Source organism: Paecilomyces variotii (genome assembly GCF_004022145.1).
Source record: "Paecilomyces variotii strain CBS 101075 chromosome Unknown C8Q69scaffold_14, whole genome shotgun sequence".
Classification (NCBI taxonomy): domain Eukaryota; kingdom Fungi; phylum Ascomycota; class Eurotiomycetes; order Eurotiales; family Thermoascaceae; genus Paecilomyces; species Paecilomyces variotii.
The window spans coordinates 59,128-83,842 of NW_021167153.1; the positions used below are offsets into that span (position 1 = coordinate 59,128).

Consider the following 24,715-nt stretch of genomic DNA (forward strand, 5'->3'; position numbering starts at 1 on the left):
CGAAGGCCTCTACAGAGATAGCATAGGTTACCAGGCCAGCAGTGTCATTCTGAATACTGGCGCTGTACTCTTCTTCTTGTTTTAGGGTCTATGAACTACTTACGTTCTCGAATCACAGATGAATAATGTACACTAGAGCTACGCTGCACCGTTGTCACTCGTACCAAGTCGTGAAAGCAATAACCTCAAGGTAATGAGAATTGAACAAGATTGAACATTGATTTAAATTGCGTTTATTCTTCTGAGGGCATTACATATCTTTTGAAGACATCTAATAACCTCTTCGTCCACCACGTATCTCCTTTCCTTACCTCGTGTTTCCGTATCTCTCTCAATATAGAAGGATATTGCATTCGCAGTTGTCTTCCAGTCATGCCCGTCTGAAAAAGCCTTACACCAAGTATGCGAGGGGTTATCAAATGACTCTGTTCTCCTGACGTCTAAATAAGGCCACTGGTGTCATGCAGCACTGTCCTCGTGGAACAGGGATGTCGAATACGCCACGAGGAAGCACTGACGGGATCTCCCGGTTGCTATGCCGAAATTAGTCAGGTACAGCTATTGATGTTTACTGTCAATAGTCATCCATAATGAAGAGCTATCTAAGAAGTGAAAACAGAGGGAAGGGAAATCTCCACGATGGAAAAGATACAGTGTCCGGAAAAACACGCTGCCACTACCATCCTGAGGACAGTGAATTGAGCTAAGTCCTATTGTATCAATCACCTATTCATATCACCGAGACTGATTATGAATACAAACAATACTCTTTCACTATAGACAGGAATAATATATGTCAGGCAACGCTTCTAGTACTAGTCTGCGAACCAAGCTGCAGGCGTGATCCGCTGCGAAATGTACCGGTCTACTCGGTGGCCTCCCAGAAATAACATAGGACGACGTTCACTGTAGGCTGCAAAGAGAAGACATCCCTATTCACCGCGACTCCCCTCATTGACAGTCTTCAATTGAATGCGATTGAGCAAGAAGATACTCCAGCTGTCTTGTCATCCCTCGACATCTTCTTTCCACGATTTGTGAATACTGCACAGACTTGGTATCCGTTACCAGTTTCCTCTCTTTTATTCTGGCTCATTCCTCTGTTCGAGCTCACAGTCAGCGTCACAGCAGTATGGAGTCCGATCATACTGACATTGAAACCTTTATTAGAGAGCACACCGTCTTACCTGGAGGCCACTACAATACAGATATCATTGACATAAACGCCGATTTGTGAGTGTGCTACGTAGATATTATTTATTAAGTCCCGGTCTAACTCGCGCAATAGAGACTGGTCTGATCTGATGAACGATCTTGATCAAGAGCACACGATTGATCAGACAGGCATGGAGCCAAAGGAGGCTCTTAACAACAACACAGCCGGATCTACGACGGCTGAGGCTGATGCAATGGTCAAGGAAGAGCATGAAGACAACGCTCAGCATTCGCCTCGACAATCTCATAGCAGTGAAGTCGAGGACGACATGGGGTATGACCAACATGCCCATGAACCTGCAGGGGGCAACTTCAAATCCAGTCCCACATACACTCATGCGGATGTTGATTCGAGCCCCCTCCTATTCAGTGCCGGAATCGACAATATGCTGCACGGTGGGATGAACAACCAGATGAACCTCGACTACTATCCTCTCCAACTTTCCCAGAGCAACGTCATGCGTGACTTGAACGCTAGAAAGGCCGCGCGATCCCGCGCAGCTACAGTGTCGACGACACGAGACTTCCTCGAGAGACACAGCGCGTCCAGGAACCCTCATCCAAATCCTCTTCCAACCCTTGAGAGTTTGCGGTACAAATACGGCGAAAGGGCTCCACCACCAAGTGAAGCGCTCCCTGATGATGTACCCTTTATCGATGACCTCTTGAATCCGCATCTCAGTGGGGTTGATATGGAAACGATCTTCTCTTCCGCAGAGGAAGCCAGCTCCTATTACTCCCAGGAGTTCCACCTTCCCCCAGACGACAGTGTCCCCACCACGATCGAGCAAAAGAAGGCAATCGTCAAAGCACTTTGTACAGCGATCATGAGCGTCGAGAAGGCGGAAGACAACCCCGGTATGATCAGACCATTCGCGGAATGCAAGTACTCTCCCAGAAGGGTTGAGCTCGCGTGCTGGCACTTGTTGGTAAGAGGCCCCGCTACATGATAGCCAGAGGAGGTCATTAACAGATTATCAGGAGGCATGCATAACACGACATGTATCAGGACCTTTGTTGGCGGCGTACGATGTTAAGTACAAACAGTCGAGCGATATCCCTACCTTCGCGGAGAGAATGGACAGGATATTTAAGTGCCTCGTGGTATGAAATGCTCACTTAGGACATACCGCGCATACATGTGGAAGCTAACTCCCATACGAAAGACCCAGAAGACGATCTGCAAGCACCTTCTTGACCCATTTTATTTGTACACCTTTGTCGATGATCCAATCGGTGCTCACAAGGTAAACGAAGCCTGCTGTGCAAGCATAGAAATAGCATGAAGCTAACAATGGAGCAGAGGGTCATTGCAAACAAGACCCTCAATAGACGCAAAGGAGAGGTTATGAATGCTGGAAAACAAGTCCTTGGCCATGGTCGAGTTAATCCTGCTGCCGGGACTATCACACCTGGAAGCCGCGATCCAGAAGATCCCTTCACTGCTGGCTCGCCGTTCAGTACTCCGCAACACGGTATGAGCACGACTGCAACGATGAGCCCCGACAGTGTCAACCGCAGAGGTATCGCTTCGATGATGTTGAGTAGCCCAGCCTCTTCATCTCCAGGCTCAGAGAAATATAACCTGCCAGGACTTCAGCGAGGTGTGATCACGGGTACTTCTTCATTCAATGCAACTCCAAACTTGGCTCATATTAATCGCTCCTTGCATTCGAGCCCGATAATGAGGAGCATGCACACGGTCAGCCCGGGGCTGACCAGTTTGTCTCACAATAACTCTGGACAAGCTAGTAGAAGACAAAGCTTTCGAGAGTCGGAGGCTAGTCAGCTAAGGGCACAAGTTGCTGCGCAGTTCCAGGCTGCTCATCTGGCTGGCATCGATCCTGCGCTTCGGCCTCAAGCTAGACGGATGACAGCTCCTACTTCTCACCCACGCACAGATGCCGAAAATACTCTAGAAGCAACAGGGAGCAGAAGAGTCAAGGGAAATACTGGTGCATCCGCGGGTCGTCGCAAGCGCAAAGACTCCGATTCAGACTCGGAGTACCTTCCTTCGCCGGCGAAGAAGGCCCAGCGTTGAAGAATTCCGCTCCTTTTCCAACTTCTACGGATCTTTTCTTTTTCTTTTTTTTTCCCTTTCTCCTTTTGCTTTACTTTTTTCTTCTGGGGTTTGGTGGTATTTCTTTCTATTATTCTTCATGCCTTGGACTCTTCCTGACAATACCCCAAGCAAACTGACTGCACGGTCCTAGTTTGGTTTTCTTTTCATGATATCATTTCTCGGGCTTTCCTTCCAGCACTGTACAAGTAGATCAATCAAATCAATATGACCTTTTAACTCCTTGAGGAAGCAGCCTCACCAAGGTTCTCCCTATTGCTTGTCAGGGATTGTAATGCCGTATCTCTCGTAAGGAAAATTCTCTAGGGTGAGAAGAAGCTCTCCCCACCCATCGCCTTCCTCGCCAGGCCGTCCAGCGCCTTTCATCCTCGGTGCCTGCAATTGCTCGGCCTCCTTTTCTGAATCCGATTTTTCCTCTTCCTTATGTGCACCCGTCAAACCGGCCAGGACCTCCTCTTCGCGCCCTTTGTATTCTTGTAATAGCCCAGGATGCGGGCACCAGACCACTCTCATACCAGCTCGCCGACCAGCCTCGACGCCAGGAACGGCATCCTCAAAAACCAGACATTCCTCGGGTTTGACGTCCTCTTCCCCTTTCTTCCTCAGTTCCTGATTGATTGTCTCCAAGGCCAGCAGGTAGATATCAGGTAGGGGCTTCCCTCTACCCTTGCCAATACGCGGATCATCTCCCAGGACGCGTCTCGAGTCCGGAAAGACTGAGAACAAATCCGTCAGGTGATCTGTCTTCAGCTTGAAGTTCTTACTATGCGAAGAAGTTGCCAAGGCGATATATACGGGCTTATCCGTGTTCTCTGTCGAGGATAGGTTCTGCAGAAGCTCTGGAATGCCAGGGAGGGGTTTGGAGCTTGGGAAGTGCTTGGCTTGTAGGGCGGACTGCTTTTGTGCGTATTCTTCAGGAGAGATGGGAAGTTGGGCCCAGTCGTGGAATATCCGGCTGGCCTATTACTTGGAGTGGAAAGTGGTCAATGGATGTTTGCCTTGTAGAGAGTCTGGATCTAGAATGAAGTTGGGCATGTGCGGCTATAGAATATATCGTACCTCTGGCGCCGGCCGGCCTTGCAATTGAGCCTTGATCGGCCATGGGAGAGTTGGCCGTCCGTATTGTTGCAAAAGCTCGTTCGTGATGGCAGTATACTTGTCTTCCGAGTCGATAAGCAGGCCATCCATGTCGAACAGGCACGCCCGCACGCGGGGGAAGCTGCGGGGCAATCAATCAGCATGGCAGGGGAATCGGGATGATGACCGGAGATCTTACTTTTCCTTCTTAGTCGCCATTCTGAGGAATGTGGCCTGCTGGGAGTCTTGCTTAGAACTGTTAGAGTGACGAATGTCGAGGAGGAAGAACAAAACAGACTCTCTTCAGTTGCAGTATGACTGGCTTTAGATGATTGTATTTCTGCAGGGACAGGTGGGCGGGCGGGGAACCCAAAAGCGGGATGCCGAACGGAGCGAGTCGCCGACTCCGCGCTTTTTGGCCGCCAGCTCACTCGAGATCTGCTGGTCGTTTAATGAGCTTTCTATCTCGCAGCACTTAAAAGATGGCGAAAGACGAAGCTGCGCCCGAGCAAAGCAAGAGCCAGAAGAATAGCCATGGGGCTGACAGTGACAGTGAAAACGAAGACGAGTTCCACGACGCACGGTTTCCTCCCGAGGAAGAAGCTGTCAGTTACGCCGTTTCTACTCCAAGTTGCATAGGACCTATATACTAACTTGAGTTGCTTGCAGAGATTGCTGCAGGAATCGCATGATGTGAAAGCTGAAGCTAACAAGCTCTTCGCGTCTGCTTGCTATGACCAAGCTATCTCAGCCTACGACCGTGCCCTTGCCTCTTGTCCGAACTATCTTGACTATGAAATCTCCGTTTTGCGAAGCAACATTGCGGCGTGCCATCTGAAGCTAGAAGACTGGAAATCAGCAGTTGATGCCGCTACGGCCAGCATTGAAGCTCTCGAGAGATATCTTCCGTCATCGAAACCAGGCACTGACAACGCAAAGAATGGTGGGGAGAACAAGCAGGAAGAACAAGCGGATGCGGGCGCCGTTGTGGAGCTCTCAGGAGAAGATGACGAAGCACAGAAACAACTCGAGACTTTGAAGCGGAATGATGAACAGAAAGAAAACGTGCGACGGATACGGGCGAAGGCTCTTATGCGACGCGCAAGAGCGAGGACTGAGCTGGACGGTTGGGCAAATCTACAAGGAGCGGAGGAGGATTATAAGGAACTTATCCGCATGGAGAATCTACCGCCGCAGGATAAGAAAATCGTCCAGAGGGCCCTCAGGGAACTTCCAAATAGAATAAACAAGGCCCGAGAAAAGGAGATTGGGGAGATGATGGGGAAGCTGAAGGAGGTATGTTCTTCATCCAGTTCTGTCTATCTGGACTTTTGCTGACTGGGTTTTATAGCTTGGTAACGGAATCCTAAAGCCCTTCGGTCTTTCCACTGATAACTTTAACTTTGTCAAAGACGAAAAGACGGGCGGCTATAGCATGAACTTCCAGTCTTGATGACGGGTTCAAGCGTGGAACCGTCACAGGGCTCATGAATATTCTTCTCAAATACCCTTACCGACTATTATTAGAACGAAAATCAATTTGTGATCTATCAATCCCGACAACGCCCTGCAAGGAGGACGACATTCATATTATCCATATTATTCCTCGCATATAGGATACAGATGCGTACTTGGCCAGATGATCTATTTACGCATACAATACACATGGGAGCATGTAGGCTAGCTTTTATATTCATGAATAAAATTAAATATATCTCTGAAATATTGCCTGTGTACCTGTACCAAGATGATGTTCAGGAACCGTGGCCCAAGTCAGATGAAGGCGCGCTTCTGTACAGGTAGTACTGGACCATTTGGAAATCCCCCTTTCAACCTACGTAGTCTACAGGTGCCCCTGAGTATGCAGGCGAGTGATTAGCTTGCTGCAAGCAGAGTACGAGGTTTCATGGTATCCCCAAGATGCTTTTGCCTAGATTATCTATCTACTTACAAAATGGATATGCAAGGATGTAGACCAGTATTTCCTATTTATTGGGTCCTATGTCTCCACGAATGTCCTGTTCACTTGACCAACCATAGATCCCACGAACCGTAAGCCAAGTGACCCGAAAGGATCATGGCAGGTTCCGCTGTAGAGGATACTTGGTACACTTGCACGCTTTCCACAGTATTCATTCTCTATCGTCATCCTCATCCTTGTCCGAATCCTCCTCGGATCTTGCGCCGTCGTAGCCATGCAACCGTTCGAACAATTCTACCTCCATTCGTTGTGCGGGAAGAGGGCCTCGGAGGATCTCGCCTACCATGTCTGAGCCTGGTGGGAAATCGAACTCCCACATGGGCTCACCAGCACCGCGCATATTGCACAGCACTGCTTGCTCAAAATGCCATCGTAGAAAGAGATCAACGACCCTTTGGGGGTGATTCTGCTGCCGGCAACACACATGCATGACTCTATTGTGGAACTCCCATGTGCTTGGCCGAAATGCGTGAACTCTGTAACCAGCGTTCGGATTCACGGCGATTTCATAACTATCCCAAAGTGCATGGATGTCTTGACGCAGCAGGATACCGTTTTGAGGGGAATTTACGTCCTCGGAAATGTCATAGGTGAGCTTGTTTGCAAATCCGTGGACAGTGAACAACTCAGATAGGGACCGAGGGTATATATGCGCCGCTTGAAATCCAGTCCAACTATCATATGGCGCGTCTAGAGCCCGGTTATGGGTAATTACGCACCGTCGGTCACGGTGTCTCACTTGGTCCCTGAATCTCTCCGTGCTGGCCGTACTTTCCAATGACATAGTTCTTGGGAAGTAACGTTCATTGCTGACGCTGACTTCCTGTCCCTCGATACTTGGATGTACGACGTACCGACCATGACGAAGGACTTGTGAGGTTGGAGATATGGGGGTGGTAGACCCCCATTCACAGACATGAAATGCGTTCGGTGGTACAAAGAGCACTCGAAGCATATCCAGAAACTGTGCTCTTGTCAAGTTCCTTGCAGCACATAGTCCAGCTTGAATGGTGCCCGGTTCCGATGCTAACTCGATGAAAACATTTCTAGCAGGGGAACGGTCGCTCATCCTGGGAGAGCGGCAGGGTGAAGGCTTGGAGAGACAATATCCTAAGACAACGTAAAGTCAATCTTCTCCCCATTCGAAGTGACGAAGGGACTCCGCACAATACCTTTGTCTGTCCAAGCCTGTTAACCTCATTGGGCACTTCTCCATCCAAACTTTGAGATTGTGTAAGGTTAAAGTGGAGACGATAAAGTGAGATAAATATAAGTCCTCAATAATCTAAAACCTGAGGTCAGTAGATATTATGAGATCATATGTGAGTCTGAAAGGATAGTAATATCGAAGTATAGCAGACGCAATGAATACTATATACGCTTAACCATGTTTGATAGCCGTACCTTGGTTTACAGGTAAGATCCCGTGATAGTGGTAAATCATCTTTCTATCTCTGGCAGCCTAGCAACGACTATTTGATAGTTCAGCCACGCTAGGCGTCGTTGGCACAAAGAAATTTCTTCTTCGAACTTGAGTGCTTCGATATTGTCGATCGATACTATATTCCTATGGGCAATGCACGCAAGCCCACGATAATAATATAAATAGGAGCAATAAAGGTCCAAGTGATAACGAACTGTCTATAGTTTCAAGGCGGCTAATACATACTCTTAGCAGGCTAAAGCTGCATGATGCTTAGATTCAGTGGTAAGCGGAGGCTATTTATCGCTATTGATGGAGTTTGTTGCAGAGATGGTGTGGGAGAACTTCGTCAGACTGATTAGCTGGATAGGCAGTCTCCTTCATTAATAGAAAACTTCCCTGAACATTCGGGTGTGAATAACAGGGTGAGAGCGGAGGAATCCATTTTCTCCACTCGGTTTATTCCTTCTTGATAGACTCCGAGGATATGGTGAATTGCCGAGGCGAATAGTTACAGAAATAGGATCGGATTCTGTAGGTATTTGTGAGCTCTCTGTGAATTTAAACGTTTGACTCATGCACGACCCAGTTTTTATCATACTCTACATCCCAGTGAATATCATGACACTTGCTAAGGTAACGCATACTGCTGCAGAAGAAACTAGTTTCAACCGTTTAATCATCCTCCGTTGGGGGATTCACGGGGTACTTAGTAAGTAGAAGGAACTTTAATCATCCAGAGAGATGCTCTGGAAGCCGAAACGGAAAACATGTTGTCTCTCTTTAGGTCCTTGGTAAGTTTATTAGGGAAATTTTCCTCATAATTGTAACATTTAGATACTCAGCACCTTTGTGGGGTGTCCTCTTGTACAGGTGCGAGACTGCGAGCTTTCATCCATCTCTCCCAGAACCCCACCACGGGAAACCCCCGCCAGGGGACCCGTCGTGAATACTGCTAGCAGAATCTGGATAACTAATAATGTGGGAGCTGACATGAGATGTTCCACTAATAAAGTCAAGCTGTTGAGGTAGAAATAGCATCTTAACAGTCCTGTGCCCGAGGTTTTACTGACACAGGTCATCCGCTACGTACTGAAGACATCTCACGTTTGACTACCCAATCCATCACTCACAACATGGCGACCCTCAGGACTACGTCGCTAGGTGAGATCCGCGGCAAAACTGCTGATGGAGTGACTCAATACCTGGGTGTCAAATATGCCTCCTTAAGAAATAGGTTGGCAGATGCGGAATTAGTAGAGACTCGCGAAGGAGATGTCCTCGACGCGACAAAGGACGGGTAAGAGCATAACTAGCCCAGATCATGATGCATGACTGACCATTGCTGATCATTTACAGGCCAACGGTTCCCTCTTTTCATTTTGGTTGCGATCTCGAGCAGAGCGCCATACAGCACACTCTCCCAAAGAAGGAACTTCCTCAGTCAGATCTGGATGGTCTCAATCTGAACATCGCAGTTCCTGAAGGCACAACGTCAGCTTCAAAGCTCCCCGTATTTCTATTCATCCATGGTGGTGGCTTTGCTATTGGAGCCAATTCATGGCCCCAGTTTGACTGGGCCCGACTTGTCAAGCTCTCTGCGGAGAAGGGCTTTCCTATCGTGGCCGTTTCAATGAAGTAAGACTCGAGCAAAAATGATATCCTCGACGCTTGAAATTGCTGACTGGAGTAGTTACCGTCTAGGACCGTTTGGCTTCCTGACCTCTGAAGAGCTCCGTAAGGCTGGCTACAAGGCAAATAACGGTATTAGGGACCAGAGGGTCGCTATGCAATGGGTACAGAAACATATCTCTGATTTTGGAGGTGATCCTAACAATGTTACTCTCGCGGGAATGAGCGCAGGTGGAGGTAAGGCATTATCTATCTCGGTTGTTAGGTGGTACCAGATGGCTAATATTTTTCAGCTTCCGTCACTATCCATCTTCTCTCAGACCAGCCACTCTTTAAACGTGCCATCGCAATGAGCGGCACCTATCTCCTTCTGCCGCCTGTTGAATATAATGCCCAAGAGGAGAACTATAAGGCTGCAATTGCTGCTCTCGGATTAGAGGACAAGACAGTAGAAGAGCGAATTAAGGTGCTACTCGAGACACCAGCACAGGAAGTGATTACGAAATTGCCTCCTTCTATCGCCCTTACTCCTGCAGTTGATGGAGACCTTATTCCCTCGGGAATCAGTTTCTCTCAAACGGAGGACAGAAATTCCAAGGTCCTCAGAGCCAAGGAATGGTGTAAAGACCTGCTGATTGGCGATGCCCAGATCGACGTGAGTATTAACCCAGATCATATGATTGATTTTGCTGCTAATAGATCGTTTCTCTAAAGGCAAGCATTACGGCATTCCTCCGCAGTGACCGCAAGACTGATGCGGCGAAGAAATTCGTATCAGCTATACGCAGCGTCCTTTCCACCTATCCACAGGAGGCAGAAGAGATACTTCAGCAATACGGCGTAAAAGAGGACATGTCCGATGATGAAGCCTTTGTCGGGGTTATCAATTTTTCCAACGACATCTCCTTCTTTGCTCCTGTATTGACATTCGTTAAGGGATGGGAGGGAAACGCCTACGTGTATTATTTCAACGAAGGCAACCCGTGGGAGGGGCCATGGAAGGGGAGAGCTTCCCATATTGTCGACCTTGCGTATTTCTTTCAGAACTACAGGGAATTCCTCACTCCAGCGCAACAAGCCGTGGCTACGGCATTGGCAGAGGACTTTTTCAAGTTCTGTCATGGTGTGGCGCCATGGCCAGCTGTAAAGGGCGGCAACCTTGGGGGTGGCTTTGCAGCCCGCGTCTATGGTCCCAGTGACGAGAAGCCCGCTACTTCTGTTGTGACGCAGCCCTACGGCGGAGAAACCATGCGTAGAAGTATTCTGCTTGATTATGCCGATAAGATTCCATTGGACCTCTTCGTGAAGGTCTGGGATAGGTATTTCGCAGAGTAAATAGTCATATTCGCGAGAGAAATACAATCAAACTGCCGCGCGCTCTCGGCATCCGTGTTTGGAGATCGGGCTCTTCAATGTTATACTGTTGCTCCTGGGCTCCATGGCCGATGTCTAATGTAAGTAATTGCACATTCCAGGATGCTGTTTTATTCGAGATTGATAGGCCTACAGTTCAGGTAGGCCGTTGTTGGTGGTGCTGATAAGGAAAGTCGGCTTTATCCAAAAGCTATTCGGAAACCGGACGTGCTTCATGCATGAACTTAAATATGCCACGAACTCTTCTTAGACAGTAATTGGCGCAGTGAGCTGAAAATACTTCCTCATGGCTATAATCATGACCGTTGGATTTGCAATCTAGACAAGAATATCCAGTGGCAACTCCCATGTTGATGACCGACAGAAGTTGTGCCCGATGCTTATACCCGGTAACCTGCCTCTATGATGGTGCGTTATCACAACTCTGAGACTGAATCTCACTGATAGTGTGCTTAGAGACCTTCTTTAACTTGTGACACAAGCAGATGTAATGATTTTATAACCAGAAACGTCTGACAGTTGGATACTACTGCATCATGGGATATCGGTAAGCCATGCACTGCCGTGATCGCCGCGGAGGTAGCTTTATCTCTATCACGGACACTCTACTGATAAGCGCATCAAAGAACGTGGTACCTAATTCGCTAACACCTCCGAAGACCATTTAAGGTCTCTCACTAAGCTTGATTCTGCGCCGTTATCTAAGCTTTAGAGAGCAATCAACGCTTCAACTTCCCCATTGAGAGCCGTCTAAGTCCCATCCTGTTGGTTTAGGTTATCCTCACGGTGATAAGACCAAGCAGCGGATAGGAAGGCCTATCTCCTTACAAATGATAACTCCATATGGTCGTCGGCATCAAAGATTTATCAAGGTAGTGAAATATCGCCCGATAGAGTATGGATATTCTGATGTTATGGATGCAGTTCCGCGTAGATAATACGGGGCTTAAAGATACCACTACCTGTAGTTACTGTGCCGGCAACATCATTACATCTTCGCCAGGAGGAGTCTGCTTCTGCAGGAAACATTCTAGGCATATTGGCGAATAATTCTTTCGTTCATTGCTAGGCTCTGTCGCATGACAGTCACCTTGTTCTAGCTATACGTCCCCCGATCAGTATCGCAGGTTGCTATCTGTTGCGATCATCGACTGAGAATGACGGACGGCTTCCAGGTCAGCCCGATCTTCGGGCAAGGCGTTGGATATGGCATGGTAATTGGACTGGGGGCTGCTTTCGCTGTTGGAATGTCGTTTGTTTCTTGGGCCCTGAGTCGATATTTGGACGAGGTTCAAGATTCAGAAATGTTCATGACCGCCAAACACTCTGTTAAGACAGGTCTGACTGCCTCTGCCGTTGTCTCTTCGTGGACAATCGCTGCGACGCTCTTGACATCAACCACTGGTATGTTCTGCTGTTGGTAACTTGAAGTCTCAAGGTACTGATTGTTGAACAGAGGGTTATTCTTACGGCATATCTGGGCCTTTTTGGGTAAGATTGTATTCTCCGGGCTGTCGAAGACGCACCAACTAAACGATCATGATAGTACGCTGCAGGGGCAACTGTGCAAATCCTCCTTTTCTCTGTGGCCGCCATCGAGCTTAAGCGGAGAGCACCGAATGCGCAGACATTTCTTCAGGTGCGCGCTTAAATGATCCTCTTCCATCGCAAGACCTCTGCAGCTGACTGTAACCAGGTCGCAAAAGTGCGATATGGAGCTCCAACGCACATACTGTTCTGTTGCTATTCTCAGTTCTATCAGATTATCACTGCGGTCAACCTCTTAGTTGGAGGTTCTGCCGTCTTTTCGAGTTTGACGGGAGTGAATCGTGAATCGCGACGCACTCTGCTTCTTATTCCCCATTGGAGTCGTAATATATACTCTCATGGGTGGCATAAAAGCGACTTTCATCACGGACTGGGTATTTCTGTCCACCCAAGGCTGATTTGGAGTGTTTTGCTGACCATTCCTTAGGTACACACCGTTGTTATCTACGTTATCATGCTTATGTCTATCTTCGTCGTCTACACCACCTCTGATATTATCGGTTCTACAGACCGGATGTGGGACTTGCTCCAAGAAGCCGGAAGACTACATCCAGTCCCTGGTAATGCTGAAGGAACATATTTGACAATGCGCAGCGAGAGTCAGTACCGTCATTACACCTTTTTTATCGAAAGTATCGTGTGGACTCACTCTTGCTAGGTGGTGGTTATATTGGCCTTATCTTCGTTGGGACAGGCTTCGCAGCAGCCGTAGACTCGCAGCTTTTCCAAAAGGCAATCGCGTCAGACCCGAAGAGTACCTCAATGGGCTACATCCTGGGTGGAACCTCCTGGTTCACGATACCATTCGTCCTGGCGACCACTTATGGTCTGGCCGCTGCTGCTACCGAGCATCTGCCTGTCTTTCCAACTTTCCCGAATCGCATGACAGAGTACGAAGTTTCGTCCGGTATGGCGATGCCATACGCAGCTATTGCCAGTTAGTTCTACTAGTTATCCAAGCGGCCGAGTCTTTGCGTGCTGACCCTATGTACAGTAATGGGAAAAGGCGGTGCTGCAGCAATTCTTTTGATGGTTTTTATGGCCGTGACCTCTGCCATGTGAGTACTTCATGTGTAGTAGCTTAGGGGTTTTGCTAACGTATTCTCCTTTAGGTCCTCTGAGACCGTCGCGACAACTGCACTTCTGACGTATAACGTATACAAAGCATACATCAACCCGAAAGCAACAGGGAGACAGATGATGAACTTTTCTAACTGGATCGTCCCCCTCTTCGCTGTTGTATCATCCGCCATTGCTGTTGGCATGAATCATGCCGGCTTCTCTGTCGGCTTCCTCATCACTGCTATTGGAATCGTGGTGGACTCAGCCATTGTCCCGATGGCATGTACTATCATGTGGAAGAAGCAGTCGACCGCAGCAGTTATGCTAGCCCCTATTATATCTTCCATAGCAGGTATCATTGCGTGGCTGCTGACTGCACTGCATGAGTACGGAACGATCAACATCACCACACTCCAGGGGAATCTTCCGCTCGTCGCCGGCAACATGATGTCCCTTACAGGACCCATTCTCCTCACCCCAGTGATTACTTATATCAGGCCCGAAAATTTCGACTGGGAGATATACAAGCAGATCAAGCCACCCCAGGACGAGCAAGAGACGCAAACCTCTTTGGCAGCACAAGAGCGAACACCTAGCGAGATGGAATCCACGAACGACGCTGATACGATAGGCCATGCACACGATGAAAAGGGCCTGCTGCGATCTCGAAATATAGCAATTGGAGTCAGTATCTTCTTGACTCTTTCGTATCTGATCCTGTGGCCCATCCCCATGTACGGAACCAGCTACGTCTTCTCTAAAGGCTTCTTCAAGGGCTGGATCGTCGTTGTCTTTCTATGGGCCTTCTTTGCCGCGACTACCATCACCGTTCTGCCGATCTGGGAGGGTCGAGGCGCGATCAAGAAGTTATTTGCCTTTGTCTTCCATGGTCAGAAGACCGTCCAGGAAGTGGCTCCCATCACAGTTGGTATTGAAGTCACCGACAAAGAAGCCAGAGAATCGACAATGGAGAAGCAGGGAGAGATATTACAATCTCGAGAAGAGAAGTTTATCGGTTGATATATATATATTCCCGCAGTTTAGAATAGTTTATATATCGAAGTAATATGATACTCTTCGACGCGTTTGTCATTCTAGCAATCGAAATTAAGTAGGCCGCATGACTCACTAATGGTACGAATTATCCAAGTATCCAGTCGTGGTATAGCTATACAAGTAAGTACCTAGTACATTGACTTTTTCATCTCGCAACTTACCATAGATCGCAAAGCATGCGACGGTTGTACGTCATCTCAAAGACTTTGGTTGAACCGTTGAAGATAGATAGGGCAAAATTATATTGTCACTGTCATAGTCTTGGCTGCCTAATCGACGAAGAAAAAAAAAGAAAAAAAGAAAGGGCCTCGGCCCTGAACTTGACCATAGATGGAAAGCCAATTGAGGCACTTACGGCTTGGCTTCTCGTCTCAGTTAGCATGGACCGAAATACACGGGCGGAACCCGAGGATCCCCCACCGATCTTTGTTCAAAGGTGGGCACAAAAAAGCATCTTGGCACATTGACGTGAATACTACCTCGATAGATAGAAGTCATCTGTACCAATTTTTTATGATTTGATGAAATGAGTCAACGCCTCTCGATATATCTGCTGGAAATGAGATGTTGACATAATATATAATTATTGCTATTCAGTCAATCATATGGTGGTGATATTAGTTGATTAACCACTGCCTAGATGTGCGAACTGTGACTTCATTGGGTCCATTAGATATGAAATCTGCTCTAGCGCAGTGTCTCTCTGTGCCGCGGACAGGGAACGAAGCATCAAAACCGCCGCGATTTCTGAAATGGAGATCTTCTAAAACTTTCATCATCACCGTGGTGACCTTTGCGGTGTTTACGGTATGTTGGGAGCTCTGCTGCATGTTCGGGTTGAGTGAGATTGAACTGATATAAAATAGGACGTCTTTCTTTATGGTGTTGTCAGTTCAGCTTTCTTACGAGTTTGAGGTAGTGTACTATAAGCACTAATTCCCTGCAGATCATTCCTGTCACCCCTACTGCTTTAGAACAGAGAGTGGGCTTGCCACCAAACGAACGTGAGTCTCTTCATACGTGTATTCTGATGAAGCAAGTCTAATTCTCAATGCAGGCCAAAGATGGACATCTATCCTACTAGCTCTTTACGGAGCTGCTCTCTTGGCTGCCTCCCGTAAGTGTTTTTAAACCGTAATCCCATGTAGAGTCGATACTGACAACATGCAGCCATCTTTGGATATCTTGCCGATAAGATGAGATCGAAACAAGTACCTCTGATCGGAGGTCTCATCGCTTTAGGTGCCTCCACAGCCCTGCTATGCGTTGGGACCAACATGGGTCTCTGGATCGCTGGGCGGATCTTCCAGGGTATTTCTGCGGCCATGGTATGGACCGTTGGACTGGCCCTCGCAGCAGATACCGTTGGTGTCAACGGTATTGGTGAAGCAATGGGATTCATGGGCATGGCTTTCAGCGCCGGTACCATGGTTGGTCCTCTTATAGGCGGTATCGTCTATCAGAATGCTGGATATTATGCCGTGTTCGCTGTGGCTTTTGCTTTGATTGGAGTCGACATTCTTCTTCGACTCATCATGATTGAGAAGAAAGACGCTCAAAAGTGGCTTGATGTGCCGGAATTGCCCCTATCTACCACAGAGGAGACTGTCCAGCACACTCAGACAGGCGAAGAGATATGCACAGAAGCTCCAGCGGCCGTGTCAATACCAGAAAACACTACTGATACAGCCAACGATGAGCCTACGACACCACCCCCGAAAAAGGGGACTCGTTTGCCACCAGCACTAACACTTCTTGCAGAGAGAAGGATGATGGTGGTCCTATTTGGATATCTCGTGGTGTCCATACTCATGACCTCGTTTGACAGTGTCCTGCCACTTTTCGTCCAAGCAACTTTTGGCTGGGAGCAGACCGGTCAAGGTCTCATCTTCGTACCTCTTCTTCTGCCTCACTTTTTCGATCCTGTCTTTGGTCGAATCATTGACCGCTATCCCACATCTGGGAGGTATTTTGCTGCCGCAGCACTCTTCTTCTCAGTGCCTGTTTACGTTCTATTGCGTCTCGTTGACCACAATTCAACAAGACAGAAAGTATTACTCTGCGCACTTCTGGTCCTTGTTGGTGCAGGCTTTGCAGGTAGTCTGTGTCCTCTTTTCGCTGAAGTATCTTACGTTATCGATGCCAAAGAGCGCAACTCCCCTGATAGTTTTAACGGGAGCAGTGCGATCTCTCAGGGTTATGGCCTATTCAATGGCGCCTTTGCTGCAGGCAGCTTGATCGGTCCCGTCTGGGCTGGTCTCATCCGGAATGATTATGGATGGGGGACCATGGCATGGACACTAGGTCTGCTCGCAGGCGTGGCAGCTATAATACTATTCTTCCTCCTGGGTGGATGGATTGGAAATAGGAAAAAGGGCCAAGAAGAGGGCGTGACAGCCCATGCCTGATTTACGATGGAAGGTGACGCTGACTTTCTATGAGTCGTCTCGTCGCTTCCTAGGACTCTGGAGTCTCAGTTCCCTTCTCATGTCATTCTTAATAGCTTTTTGTGGGCTGGAAAAAACGGTACATATGGGTATGTCGTATATAGTTTTTGTATGACATTATATGGATGATAGATAGATACTCTCTACTTTGACACTGATTCGAGACATTTCATGAACGAGCTCCGTTGGCTCCCTTCGGATTTCCACAAAATAGTTTTCCTAAGGTGTGTTTGACTACATGAAGACTGCATAGAAGCGATAGATCATACATCGAAACACCGGAAGATAGAGTCCAACGTGATACAGTGAGCTCTCGAAAGATGTCCCTTTAAGGTTATTAGATACCATATCCACTCTAGCAGGTAACTACTTCCCGTTTGAGATAGTCATTACATGGTATCTGAGCACGTTTCACAATTCTTCTGAAACAAAGCATTGTCCAGGAACCACAGTTACTTGATACTGTTTAATTAAATATATGTTTGACATGTTCATCAGTAAGTACCCCTCTGCCCCGCAAAGTTGATTGATTTCCCCAACCGGCACATACAAATACAGAACATCACAGCAACAACAATTCCCAGCAATAGAAATAACCTATACATCTTCAATAATTTAAAGCAGACTACCCCGTAAAGCAGCACGACTACTCTTATCCGAATCTACAACCGAACCCATCGGACAAAAGGTCGCTGGCCCCACGAAGCCCCACATTACTTAGCATCGGGGAGGAGAACGTTGGAGAAGAAACGAACATCTCGAAAACAGCGGGGCTCAACAGCCGAGAGAGGAACAAGCTAATCAACTTAGGAGGTGGAAATGATGCTAGTAGTAGTAGTAATAGTTAGTAGTTGAATTAGAAGAAAAGAAATTACGAAAATGATTCTCCCATTATCGTTGCTGTCGCTGTCGCTGTTGCTGTCCTTCAGTTCGCGGGAATAGGTTATCTGGTTTCTTGACGACCTGAAGGTGAAATAAGAGAGAGAAAAAATGGCAACAGTACCACTCAAGCACGATAAACTCAATGCGACTTTCCTCGGGAAAGTTGTAGAGAGTCACGGGGAGAAAATCAATGTTTTTCGTGGAATCAAGTATGCTTCCATACCGGGACGATTTGAGCTTTCGAAACCTGTCGATGATTGGGAGGGAAAAGAGGTCGATGCGACGAAATACGGGTATGTATGCGATTCTTACTTATGTGATGGCTATTAATGCTCTGAATTCTTTTCTGGTTTTGTTTTGAATGGAATGGTGTTGGATCCTAATTGTTATCTTTTCTTGTTATGATGCAGCCCGCGTTGTCCCCAGGTGGATATCGATGTGCGACATCTACTCCGTCTACCAGAAGACTTTAAGATTGAAGACGAACCAGAGGATGAATTTGAGTGTTTGAATTTGGAAATTGCCTGTCCTGCGAACATATCTTCGTCGAAGCCTTTGCCGGTTCTATTGTGGATTTATGGTGAGTTTCGTATGATTTAACTTCTGCGAAGATCGATCTGTGAGACGAAAGCTAATATCATTTTCTAAAGGCGGTTCACAGATCGTGACTTATTGTTCCGGCGCATCTAAGATTTGTGGTAAGTGTTGCTCTCTGTTGCGCGAATCTTTATATAGACGCTGATTGATATTCTTGTAGATACTACTCGAATAGTAGCCGATTCCATCAAAGCTGGAAAACCAATCATTGTTGTTTCCATCAACTATCGTCTCAACATCTTCAAATTCGGAGACGGCAAGGAGAAGAACCTCGATGTTAAGGACCAAAGGCTTGGAATCGAGTGGGTGAAGAAGTACATTGCAGGATTCGGTGGTGATCCCGTAAGAATATGACGACCATCATATAGGACGGCGGGTATTTCCGATATTGACAATGACAATAGGACAATATCACTCTAGCCGGAGAGAGTGCCGGCGCCATCTACGTCCATGTACACACAATTACAGGACCGCCTGTAAAGAGAGCAGTTTTGGCTTCTGGGTCTCTGTATCTTTCGTCTCCATTGCCGGTGGAGAGAGGAGACGCTCTCATTAAGAACCTGGAGGCAAAGACGCAGGAATTTGAAGGCAAGACACTTCGTGAGGCTTCTGTTCCCGCGCTGCTGAAGGCTCTTACTGCCTGCAACGTCAATACAATGTGGCTTCAAGAAGAAGCGGAGCTGGAGAACTGGGAGTCCCGACCGGAGCAAGTGGATGAGCTTATGATTGGCGATGTTGAATATGAGGTCAGTTCCGTTGTGATTTCTTAGCAAAATTCATTAAAGCTGACATTGTTTCTAGTCTGTTATCTGGCGAAATGGGGTCGAGCTTCTCGACGGTCAGACTATCACAGCCGCCTTTGAGCAGAACCCAGAATGGGGCACCAAGCTCCGAAAGCTTTACCACGTCGTTCCGGACAGACCAACGGCTTGCAAACTGGGCGCATTGGACCTCGTGAATGATGCCCGATACACCCTTCCGGTAGAGCTCATTTCGGAGAAAGTCCAAGCCGCAAAGAAGTCTGTCTACAGATATGTAATCGACCAACCTAACCCTTTCCAGCCGTCCAGCAGAGCGCACCATGCAGTGGACCTGCTCTTTCTCTTTGGGGGCGTGGACCTCTCGCACAACCCATCTGCAGAGGCTGTCGGCCAAGAACTACGAAACCGCTGGATACAATTCATCAACGGCGAAGCACCATGGCCAACTGAGCGTAGGTTTGCATTTGGGCCATTGGGAGAATGCAAGGAGATCGACGAAGAGCAGTTTGCGGCGCGGCGAAGAGTCCCACAGGTAAAGGCTCTGAAGGAGGCTGGTACAGGCGTCTATCTCCCTATCGTATTTGCGTTGACCGCAGGAAGGATAAGCTTGTTGAATTAGAGAACGTGATAATGGTTATACAGAACAAATTTTATACTTGCACTGTGCACTGTACCCCAGTTTGGCGAACTAGATCTATTCAGAATCCGAATATACAATGCCCAGGATTAATCTTCCATTGCCCATGTTGAACCCCCAGAGACCTTGTGCCGCCTTATTCGGTAGATCCTGTGGCGTCCCCGGTTTGCGACGGCCATCACTGTAGATAGTATAGTCTGTATATTTGCGCATTGATAAATCGAATTCCTGGTGTACAGTGCCTGTTGGGTCTGACATTTCCGTAGGTCCGCCAGCCAATGTATGGAGGTCTGTATCGCGTCGATCGCGTGGATCTTTGCCGTGAAACTAAACACCATAAGCACGGAACTGGGCATACGGAATTTACCATCACATACAGTAATCTCAAGAATTCCGTATAGTCCCGATTTTATCACCAAACGGGATATTATCTCGTTCTCCCAAAGTTGTACTTCACCACTGCGTTCCCCAAATACATAACCGACGGAACGCTTGATTCCTGAATTGTAGATGAATTCCAAGCCTGTGATGTATTTAACCCCACAATTGGAGTTTCGATATGCTGTAATGGAGACAACTCGATCGGGCTTGCCCTCAAGGCTCATGTCTTCCCAAAGAGCCCTCTCTGCAGCCATCCATGGAAACCTGGAAGAATAACTGGACGGGTGCCAAAGGACGATGCGCTCCGAACCTGTGACTGGTAATAAGAGGACTCGAGGATGGTCCCATTTGGCATTGAATGCCCAGGCAAAAAAGGCCTAGATGTAAAGGAAGATTAGCTAACGTCGGTGGATGGCAAGTGGATTGACGTACGAGTCGTTCCAGCCTATTTTCTCTGAATCGTAACTCAATATACTCCCCGACTGGAAGTAATTCTGCACTCTGGACGATCTTGAGCCTTTTCTGTGAGGTTAAAATAGACAGTCGGTCTATCCGGCCGCGGGGAAAGTTCTCGTCGAAAGAAACATCGAGTTTAGACATGCATATAGATACCTCGACAATCCTTTCATCTGGGTCGAGGTCAACGGCATCTACCTCTGAAATCCACTGCCCAATAATCTGCGAAGGTTGTTGGTCGAAGTAATCTAACCATAACCCGGATATCTCCCTCGGTTTTCGGGGGCGAGATACAGATCCACAAGAAAAGCGTATGCGCCTAACAGCATCGAGTGGCGCATAGGTATAAGCCTTACATCCCGAAGCTATTCCCCCGATTAGGGATGAACCCACTGAGGAGCACAAGTCGGGAGCAGATAAAGCATGATCACCTTTGATATGGTGATTAGGGTATATCGATCCAATATAGCTTGACATAATGTCACACTGTAAGCCCAAGGTTTGAAAAACTTGATTGCCAACCTGTAGAATGAAATGTGAGCAGGTGACATTGATATTACTTGAGGTGAAGATGTGTCACGAACCCCGAGTATCGATGTAAACCCAGTGATTATTTGGCCATGAGGGGCCTTTAGAGTCTCCTTTCTGTATGTAACGTCGTTATACGAGCTTTCTTCGAAGGGCGCAAGAAATTGCTCCGGAATTGACTCCCCAGGACGTTCTAAATGGAGAGCATCTGGCATGAAGGTAGTATTCCTTCCAAAATTTGTCTTGACCTAAAGACACGATATCAGTTCTCCGTTAGTCTCAAAAAAAGAAAAGAAAAAAAGAGCTTAACAGACCTGGAGAGACCAGAGGCCTATAGAACTTGAGGCTTGTTCATAGGTTATTTCCGATATTCTTTCGCCTTCAGCTGCATTAATGACGAATGAGACCTCAATTCGGCCTTGTCTCCCGTACAGAATGGAGGAATTCCCATCATAATCAAATGTGAAACCGACAAAAGCAGCCGTTTCATCTTTCATATGTGCAGCCATCCGGGTTATCTTCCCCAGACTTTCTCCCGCGGGACCCCCAAAGTCGATATTTAAATTGGGGTTGTAGGATTGATAAGGGAGATTGCTGGGCTTTGGGATAAGAGATGTTGCGCGTGGATAATCTGGTGTCCAGATAGGCTGCACTTCGAATTCTTCAAAGCTGGGTCTCTCTGAGACTTTACAGGCGTGGTCAATATTATTACTTTGTTCAGCATCCACCAGCGCGAGGCTAATCAGCTTGAAGGCCTAAAAGAAAAGTTAAATGGGCGCCAATCTATTCGGGGAATTACTTACATCGAAGCTGCCAGCGAGCTTAAAAGAGCTGGTCTCGCATCGGAGGCATAACGTTCCAAATGCAATATCAGGTTCGCCTTTCCCGATATTTCCTACCCACGTTGACATGTGTCTGTGGGAGCGTGCATCCAAAATAATTCTAACACCAACAATACCGTCGTCACATGTCGCCAGTTCAAAGCCGGCAAACCTTTCCTCTGGTGAGATCAGCAAGAGACCCTCTGAACTTGACGTAATATAGCCAAGGGAACATTCGGATGCGACATCTGGCTTAGTGAACAGCCGGATGCCTGAAACAAATATCCGCGCATTGAATTCGACCGTAGAAATACCAACTGCAGATATAGACTGTGCTTTTATCGAAGTATGAAGGCTCCTGATGAAGATCTCTCGAGATCCGACACGTAATAATTCGCTGTCTCCGGCCAGTAATTCAGTAACGATGATTTTAGGCGGTGATAGTTTCTCAAGAGACCCGTTTTGTAGCCCGCCGAGAGAGAAATCAGACCAAGATGTTGCAATACCATGTAAACGGATGCCCTGTAAGTGCAAACTTAGAAAAGAGGCGTTCCTGCTGATTATTTGCCATATCCTTTTCCGATTCTCCAAGCGTGGAAAAAACTGTGGAGTTCGTAATGCATGCTTGATTCCGAAGTAAAGACTGCGCCAATCGTAATGATTACCTAAGTGAGTAGGCAGGGCAAAGCCCATCTCAAAGTCAGGTGAAAATCGACTTCTCCAGAAGAACTGCGATAGAGCATCGACACTAGATCTCATGGAAACCGATCTAGACGCTAATCGCAGATTCTGAATGTCGTTAGGTGGCATCCATGTCAGTATAAGATGGATGATCTCCATAGGAAGTTTTGCGAAAACATCAAGAGAGGAGACCTCTTCAGAAGCAATAGCCTTGTTATGATGTTTCGGTGGCACATGGACAGGACCTAAATAATGGATGATATCATCTATACCGGCAAATCTGGAAGGATCAAGTGCATAATAGATATATCCTCTGCTAACCATCTCTCGCAAAGGATCATCACGCCTATCACAATCCTGAAAGTTCGTTGCGCCTCCGAAGTCATGCCCAGATCGAATAAAGTTCGTTTCATTCCAAGTTGTGCAATACAAGATGTAGAATAATAAAGTGGCGAGTTGACCCGTATCGGCAAGGGAACAAGATGTTCTTTCGCGCAAGATCTCCCAACATGCTGCGTGGAATGTAAAGGACCAGACGAAATGATCAGGGTCGTAGAAATATCCGTATGATTCCAACAATACCCCTGGAGTTCGGTAGGAATGATCCGGATCCTGCGGTGCGACAATAAACTGCGATGCGTCAAGATATCCGACACCAGTGAGATAGACAGTATGGTTTGACTCCATACGCCGTACTAGAGGACACCGACGTGAGCATTGGATAATACATGAAAACGGCAATATGCACGAACCAGCTCTGATCTCTCGATGCCATTGCCATTTCAAATCCTTAGTCGGTGGGCCACGTCCCGGAATGTAGACGCCACATATCGTGCAGAAGGTGAGCATCTGAAGCTTCTCTCCAGCGGTCTGGCGAGAATGGCCCGCTTCGTCATCTGAGCCTCCTGCTCTAAACGACAGATTGAAATATCCTGAACCTCTTAATAGGAAAGCTTGAATTCGGCAATCCAGCTGCGTGTCGGGAGAAGCTAGTTAGGTATTTTTGTTGGACGTCCCCCTGGCCACTAGTGGCCACGTGATCCATGTCAGGATATATGCCGACCCCTAGTTAACTCGTAATTATTATTAAAAAGCAAGCCAGCTTCACCGCTTCCTTCGATAACTAATAATACCTCTGACTAGATGACTACCTAAGCTAGTTAGCCGGGTGAGCGGAGATCTTCGACAACATCTAGAAACTGGAGAGATAGAAAAGCTTAGATTCCTAGGTAGGTACCAAATTAGGAGGGAAAGCTCGAAGCTCTATCTACCTAACTATCTGCTGTGCGCCGATATAACCTAATAACGGAACAAGGCAGGCGATTGCCTACTAGGTCCCAGGGACCCAAAAGAACATTTGACTATGGCGGCACCTCCTGCGATGACTTTGGTGACTACCAACCTCGGCTTGTTCAGTGCGCTTTCCGCTATCAAGCCTGACTCGACTGAGGTCCCGGTCTCCATTCTGTGGACGAACATTTGCCTTACCTTCTTTCCTATGGATAGTTTCAAAATCAGCAAAAAGGAAACCGTTTCAGTCGTTTTCCAAGTCCGGTTGCGACATCCGCAAGTCGTCCATCCCAATAGCTCCTCCGACCTTGAAGAAAGACAAATCTTCATTGTCGAATGCAAGCGGCCTAGTAAAGATACTCCTGCGGAGTGGGAAGCTACAGCTGGTCAATTGAGCCATTACTGTGAACAGAACCTGGACGGTTCGACAAAGATATTTGGGGCTACTGCTATCGGTACCAAAGTCAAATTTTGGAGCTACAATAAACCCCACCTCACGGAACTACACGGCGGAGTGTACGATCTCTCGGATCAATCAGGACGTGACAATGCCGAGCAGTCCTTACTGTATATCCGGGACAATGGTTGGGCTTGGACTGCGTCCGGATAGCCATGGGCCGTTCAGTATGAAATGCCTGGCATTTACAACACGATGCGGAGGAACACGACCAGATCTTGGTGAGCTGGCGAGCTAGATGGCGACAGTAGCGGCAGTGCGTGGAAATTTGATTTCTTGGTAGCAGGATAGGGGCTTGGGGTAACTCTCAGTGTCATATATTCGGAAAG

General features: G+C 47.5%; 10 protein-coding genes across 10 annotated transcripts; 7 read left to right on the top strand and 3 right to left on the bottom strand.

The window, feature by feature from the left end:
- Window positions 1-1,132: 1,132 nt before the first annotated feature.
- Window positions 1,133-3,256, top strand: C8Q69DRAFT_510180 (hypothetical protein; the record flags this gene model as incomplete). The annotated part of the gene is made up of 5 exons (XM_028633162.1): window positions 1,133-1,233; window positions 1,289-2,144; window positions 2,197-2,319; window positions 2,382-2,462; window positions 2,519-3,256. The coding sequence occupies 5 exons, from the start codon at window positions 1,133-1,135 to the stop codon at window positions 3,254-3,256; spliced, it is 1,899 nt and encodes a 632-aa protein (XP_028481697.1).
- Window positions 3,257-3,547: 291 nt separating this feature from the next.
- Window positions 3,548-4,591, bottom strand: C8Q69DRAFT_447746 (putative HAD superfamily hydrolase; the record flags this gene model as incomplete). The annotated part of the gene is made up of 3 exons (XM_028629234.1): window positions 3,548-4,255; window positions 4,355-4,514; window positions 4,572-4,591. 3 exons carry the CDS (start codon window positions 4,589-4,591, stop codon window positions 3,548-3,550), a joined length of 888 nt encoding a protein of 295 aa, XP_028481698.1.
- Window positions 4,592-4,744: 153 nt separating this feature from the next.
- C8Q69DRAFT_479636 (hypothetical protein) lies at window positions 4,745-6,182 on the top strand. The gene is made up of 3 exons (XM_028631461.1): window positions 4,745-4,977; window positions 5,042-5,668; window positions 5,724-6,182. Exons 1-3 carry the CDS (start codon window positions 4,855-4,857, stop codon window positions 5,823-5,825), a joined length of 852 nt encoding a protein of 283 aa, XP_028481699.1. The 5' UTR covers window positions 4,745-4,854; the 3' UTR covers window positions 5,826-6,182.
- A 103-nt stretch (window positions 6,183-6,285) lies between these two features.
- C8Q69DRAFT_501405 (HNH endonuclease-domain-containing protein) lies at window positions 6,286-7,675 on the bottom strand. The gene is made up of 2 exons (XM_028632364.1): window positions 7,526-7,675; window positions 6,286-7,463 (listed from the first exon to the last, which is right to left on the bottom strand). Exon 2 carries the CDS (start codon window positions 7,420-7,422, stop codon window positions 6,505-6,507), a length of 918 nt encoding a protein of 305 aa, XP_028481700.1. The 5' UTR covers window positions 7,423-7,463; window positions 7,526-7,675; the 3' UTR covers window positions 6,286-6,504.
- Window positions 7,676-8,912: 1,237 nt separating this feature from the next.
- On the top strand, window positions 8,913-10,743 carry C8Q69DRAFT_510184 (putative carboxylesterase; the record flags this gene model as incomplete). The annotated part of the gene is made up of 5 exons (XM_028633163.1): window positions 8,913-9,076; window positions 9,136-9,414; window positions 9,470-9,645; window positions 9,702-10,063; window positions 10,123-10,743. The coding sequence occupies 5 exons, from the start codon at window positions 8,913-8,915 to the stop codon at window positions 10,741-10,743; spliced, it is 1,602 nt and encodes a 533-aa protein (XP_028481701.1).
- Window positions 10,744-11,939: 1,196 nt separating this feature from the next.
- C8Q69DRAFT_510185 (putative sodium/proline symporter) lies at window positions 11,940-14,412 on the top strand (the record flags this gene model as incomplete). The annotated part of the gene is made up of 8 exons (XM_028633164.1): window positions 11,940-12,186; window positions 12,239-12,273; window positions 12,329-12,421; window positions 12,479-12,604; window positions 12,758-12,929; window positions 12,989-13,267; window positions 13,325-13,388; window positions 13,443-14,412. 8 exons carry the CDS (start codon window positions 11,940-11,942, stop codon window positions 14,410-14,412), a joined length of 1,986 nt encoding a protein of 661 aa, XP_028481702.1.
- A 479-nt stretch (window positions 14,413-14,891) lies between these two features.
- On the top strand, window positions 14,892-17,094 carry C8Q69DRAFT_479677 (MFS transporter). Its single transcript, XM_028631462.1, has 5 exons — window positions 14,892-15,255; window positions 15,315-15,335; window positions 15,395-15,452; window positions 15,506-15,565; window positions 15,619-17,094. The coding sequence occupies exons 1-5, from the start codon at window positions 15,124-15,126 to the stop codon at window positions 16,854-16,856; spliced, it is 1,509 nt and encodes a 502-aa protein (XP_028481703.1). The 5' UTR covers window positions 14,892-15,123; the 3' UTR covers window positions 16,857-17,094.
- Window positions 17,095-17,885: 791 nt separating this feature from the next.
- Window positions 17,886-19,754, top strand: C8Q69DRAFT_447752 (carboxylesterase; the record flags this gene model as incomplete). Its single annotated transcript, XM_028629235.1, has 6 exons — window positions 17,886-18,070; window positions 18,188-18,357; window positions 18,428-18,475; window positions 18,535-18,716; window positions 18,779-19,120; window positions 19,176-19,754. 6 exons carry the CDS (start codon window positions 17,886-17,888, stop codon window positions 19,752-19,754), a joined length of 1,506 nt encoding a protein of 501 aa, XP_028481704.1.
- A 75-nt stretch (window positions 19,755-19,829) lies between these two features.
- Window positions 19,830-23,488, bottom strand: C8Q69DRAFT_447753 (hypothetical protein; the record flags this gene model as incomplete). Its single annotated transcript, XM_028629236.1, has 7 exons — window positions 19,830-20,099; window positions 20,150-20,530; window positions 20,586-21,131; window positions 21,194-21,385; window positions 21,452-21,892; window positions 21,941-23,334; window positions 23,392-23,488. The coding sequence occupies 7 exons, from the start codon at window positions 23,486-23,488 to the stop codon at window positions 19,830-19,832; spliced, it is 3,321 nt and encodes a 1,106-aa protein (XP_028481705.1).
- Window positions 23,489-23,656: 168 nt separating this feature from the next.
- Window positions 23,657-24,555, top strand: C8Q69DRAFT_102179 (hypothetical protein). Its single transcript, XM_028625023.1, has 2 exons — window positions 23,657-23,807; window positions 23,955-24,555. The coding sequence occupies exon 2, from the start codon at window positions 24,003-24,005 to the stop codon at window positions 24,537-24,539; it is 537 nt and encodes a 178-aa protein (XP_028481706.1). The 5' UTR covers window positions 23,657-23,807; window positions 23,955-24,002; the 3' UTR covers window positions 24,540-24,555.
- The last annotated feature ends 160 nt before the right edge of the window (window positions 24,556-24,715 follow it).

Coding starts and splice junctions, on each gene's coding strand:
- C8Q69DRAFT_479677 (XM_028631462.1), top strand. CDS start 15,124: ATGAAATCTGCTCTAGCGCAGTGTCTCTCTGTGCCGCGGACAGGGAAC. Junction 15,256..15,314: donor TGACCTTTGCGGTGTTTACG/GTATGTTGGGAG, acceptor GATATAAAATAG/GACGTCTTTCTTTATGGTGT. Junction 15,453..15,505: donor GGGCTTGCCACCAAACGAAC/GTGAGTCTCTTC, acceptor TTCTCAATGCAG/GCCAAAGATGGACATCTATC.
- C8Q69DRAFT_501405 (XM_028632364.1), bottom strand. CDS start 7,422: ATGAGCGACCGTTCCCCTGCTAGAAATGTTTTCATCGAGTTAGCATCG.
- C8Q69DRAFT_479636 (XM_028631461.1), top strand. CDS start 4,855: ATGGCGAAAGACGAAGCTGCGCCCGAGCAAAGCAAGAGCCAGAAGAAT. Junction 4,978..5,041: donor TTCCTCCCGAGGAAGAAGCT/GTCAGTTACGCC, acceptor AGTTGCTTGCAG/AGATTGCTGCAGGAATCGCA. Junction 5,669..5,723: donor TGATGGGGAAGCTGAAGGAG/GTATGTTCTTCA, acceptor TGGGTTTTATAG/CTTGGTAACGGAATCCTAAA.
- C8Q69DRAFT_102179 (XM_028625023.1), top strand. CDS start 24,003: ATGGCGGCACCTCCTGCGATGACTTTGGTGACTACCAACCTCGGCTTG.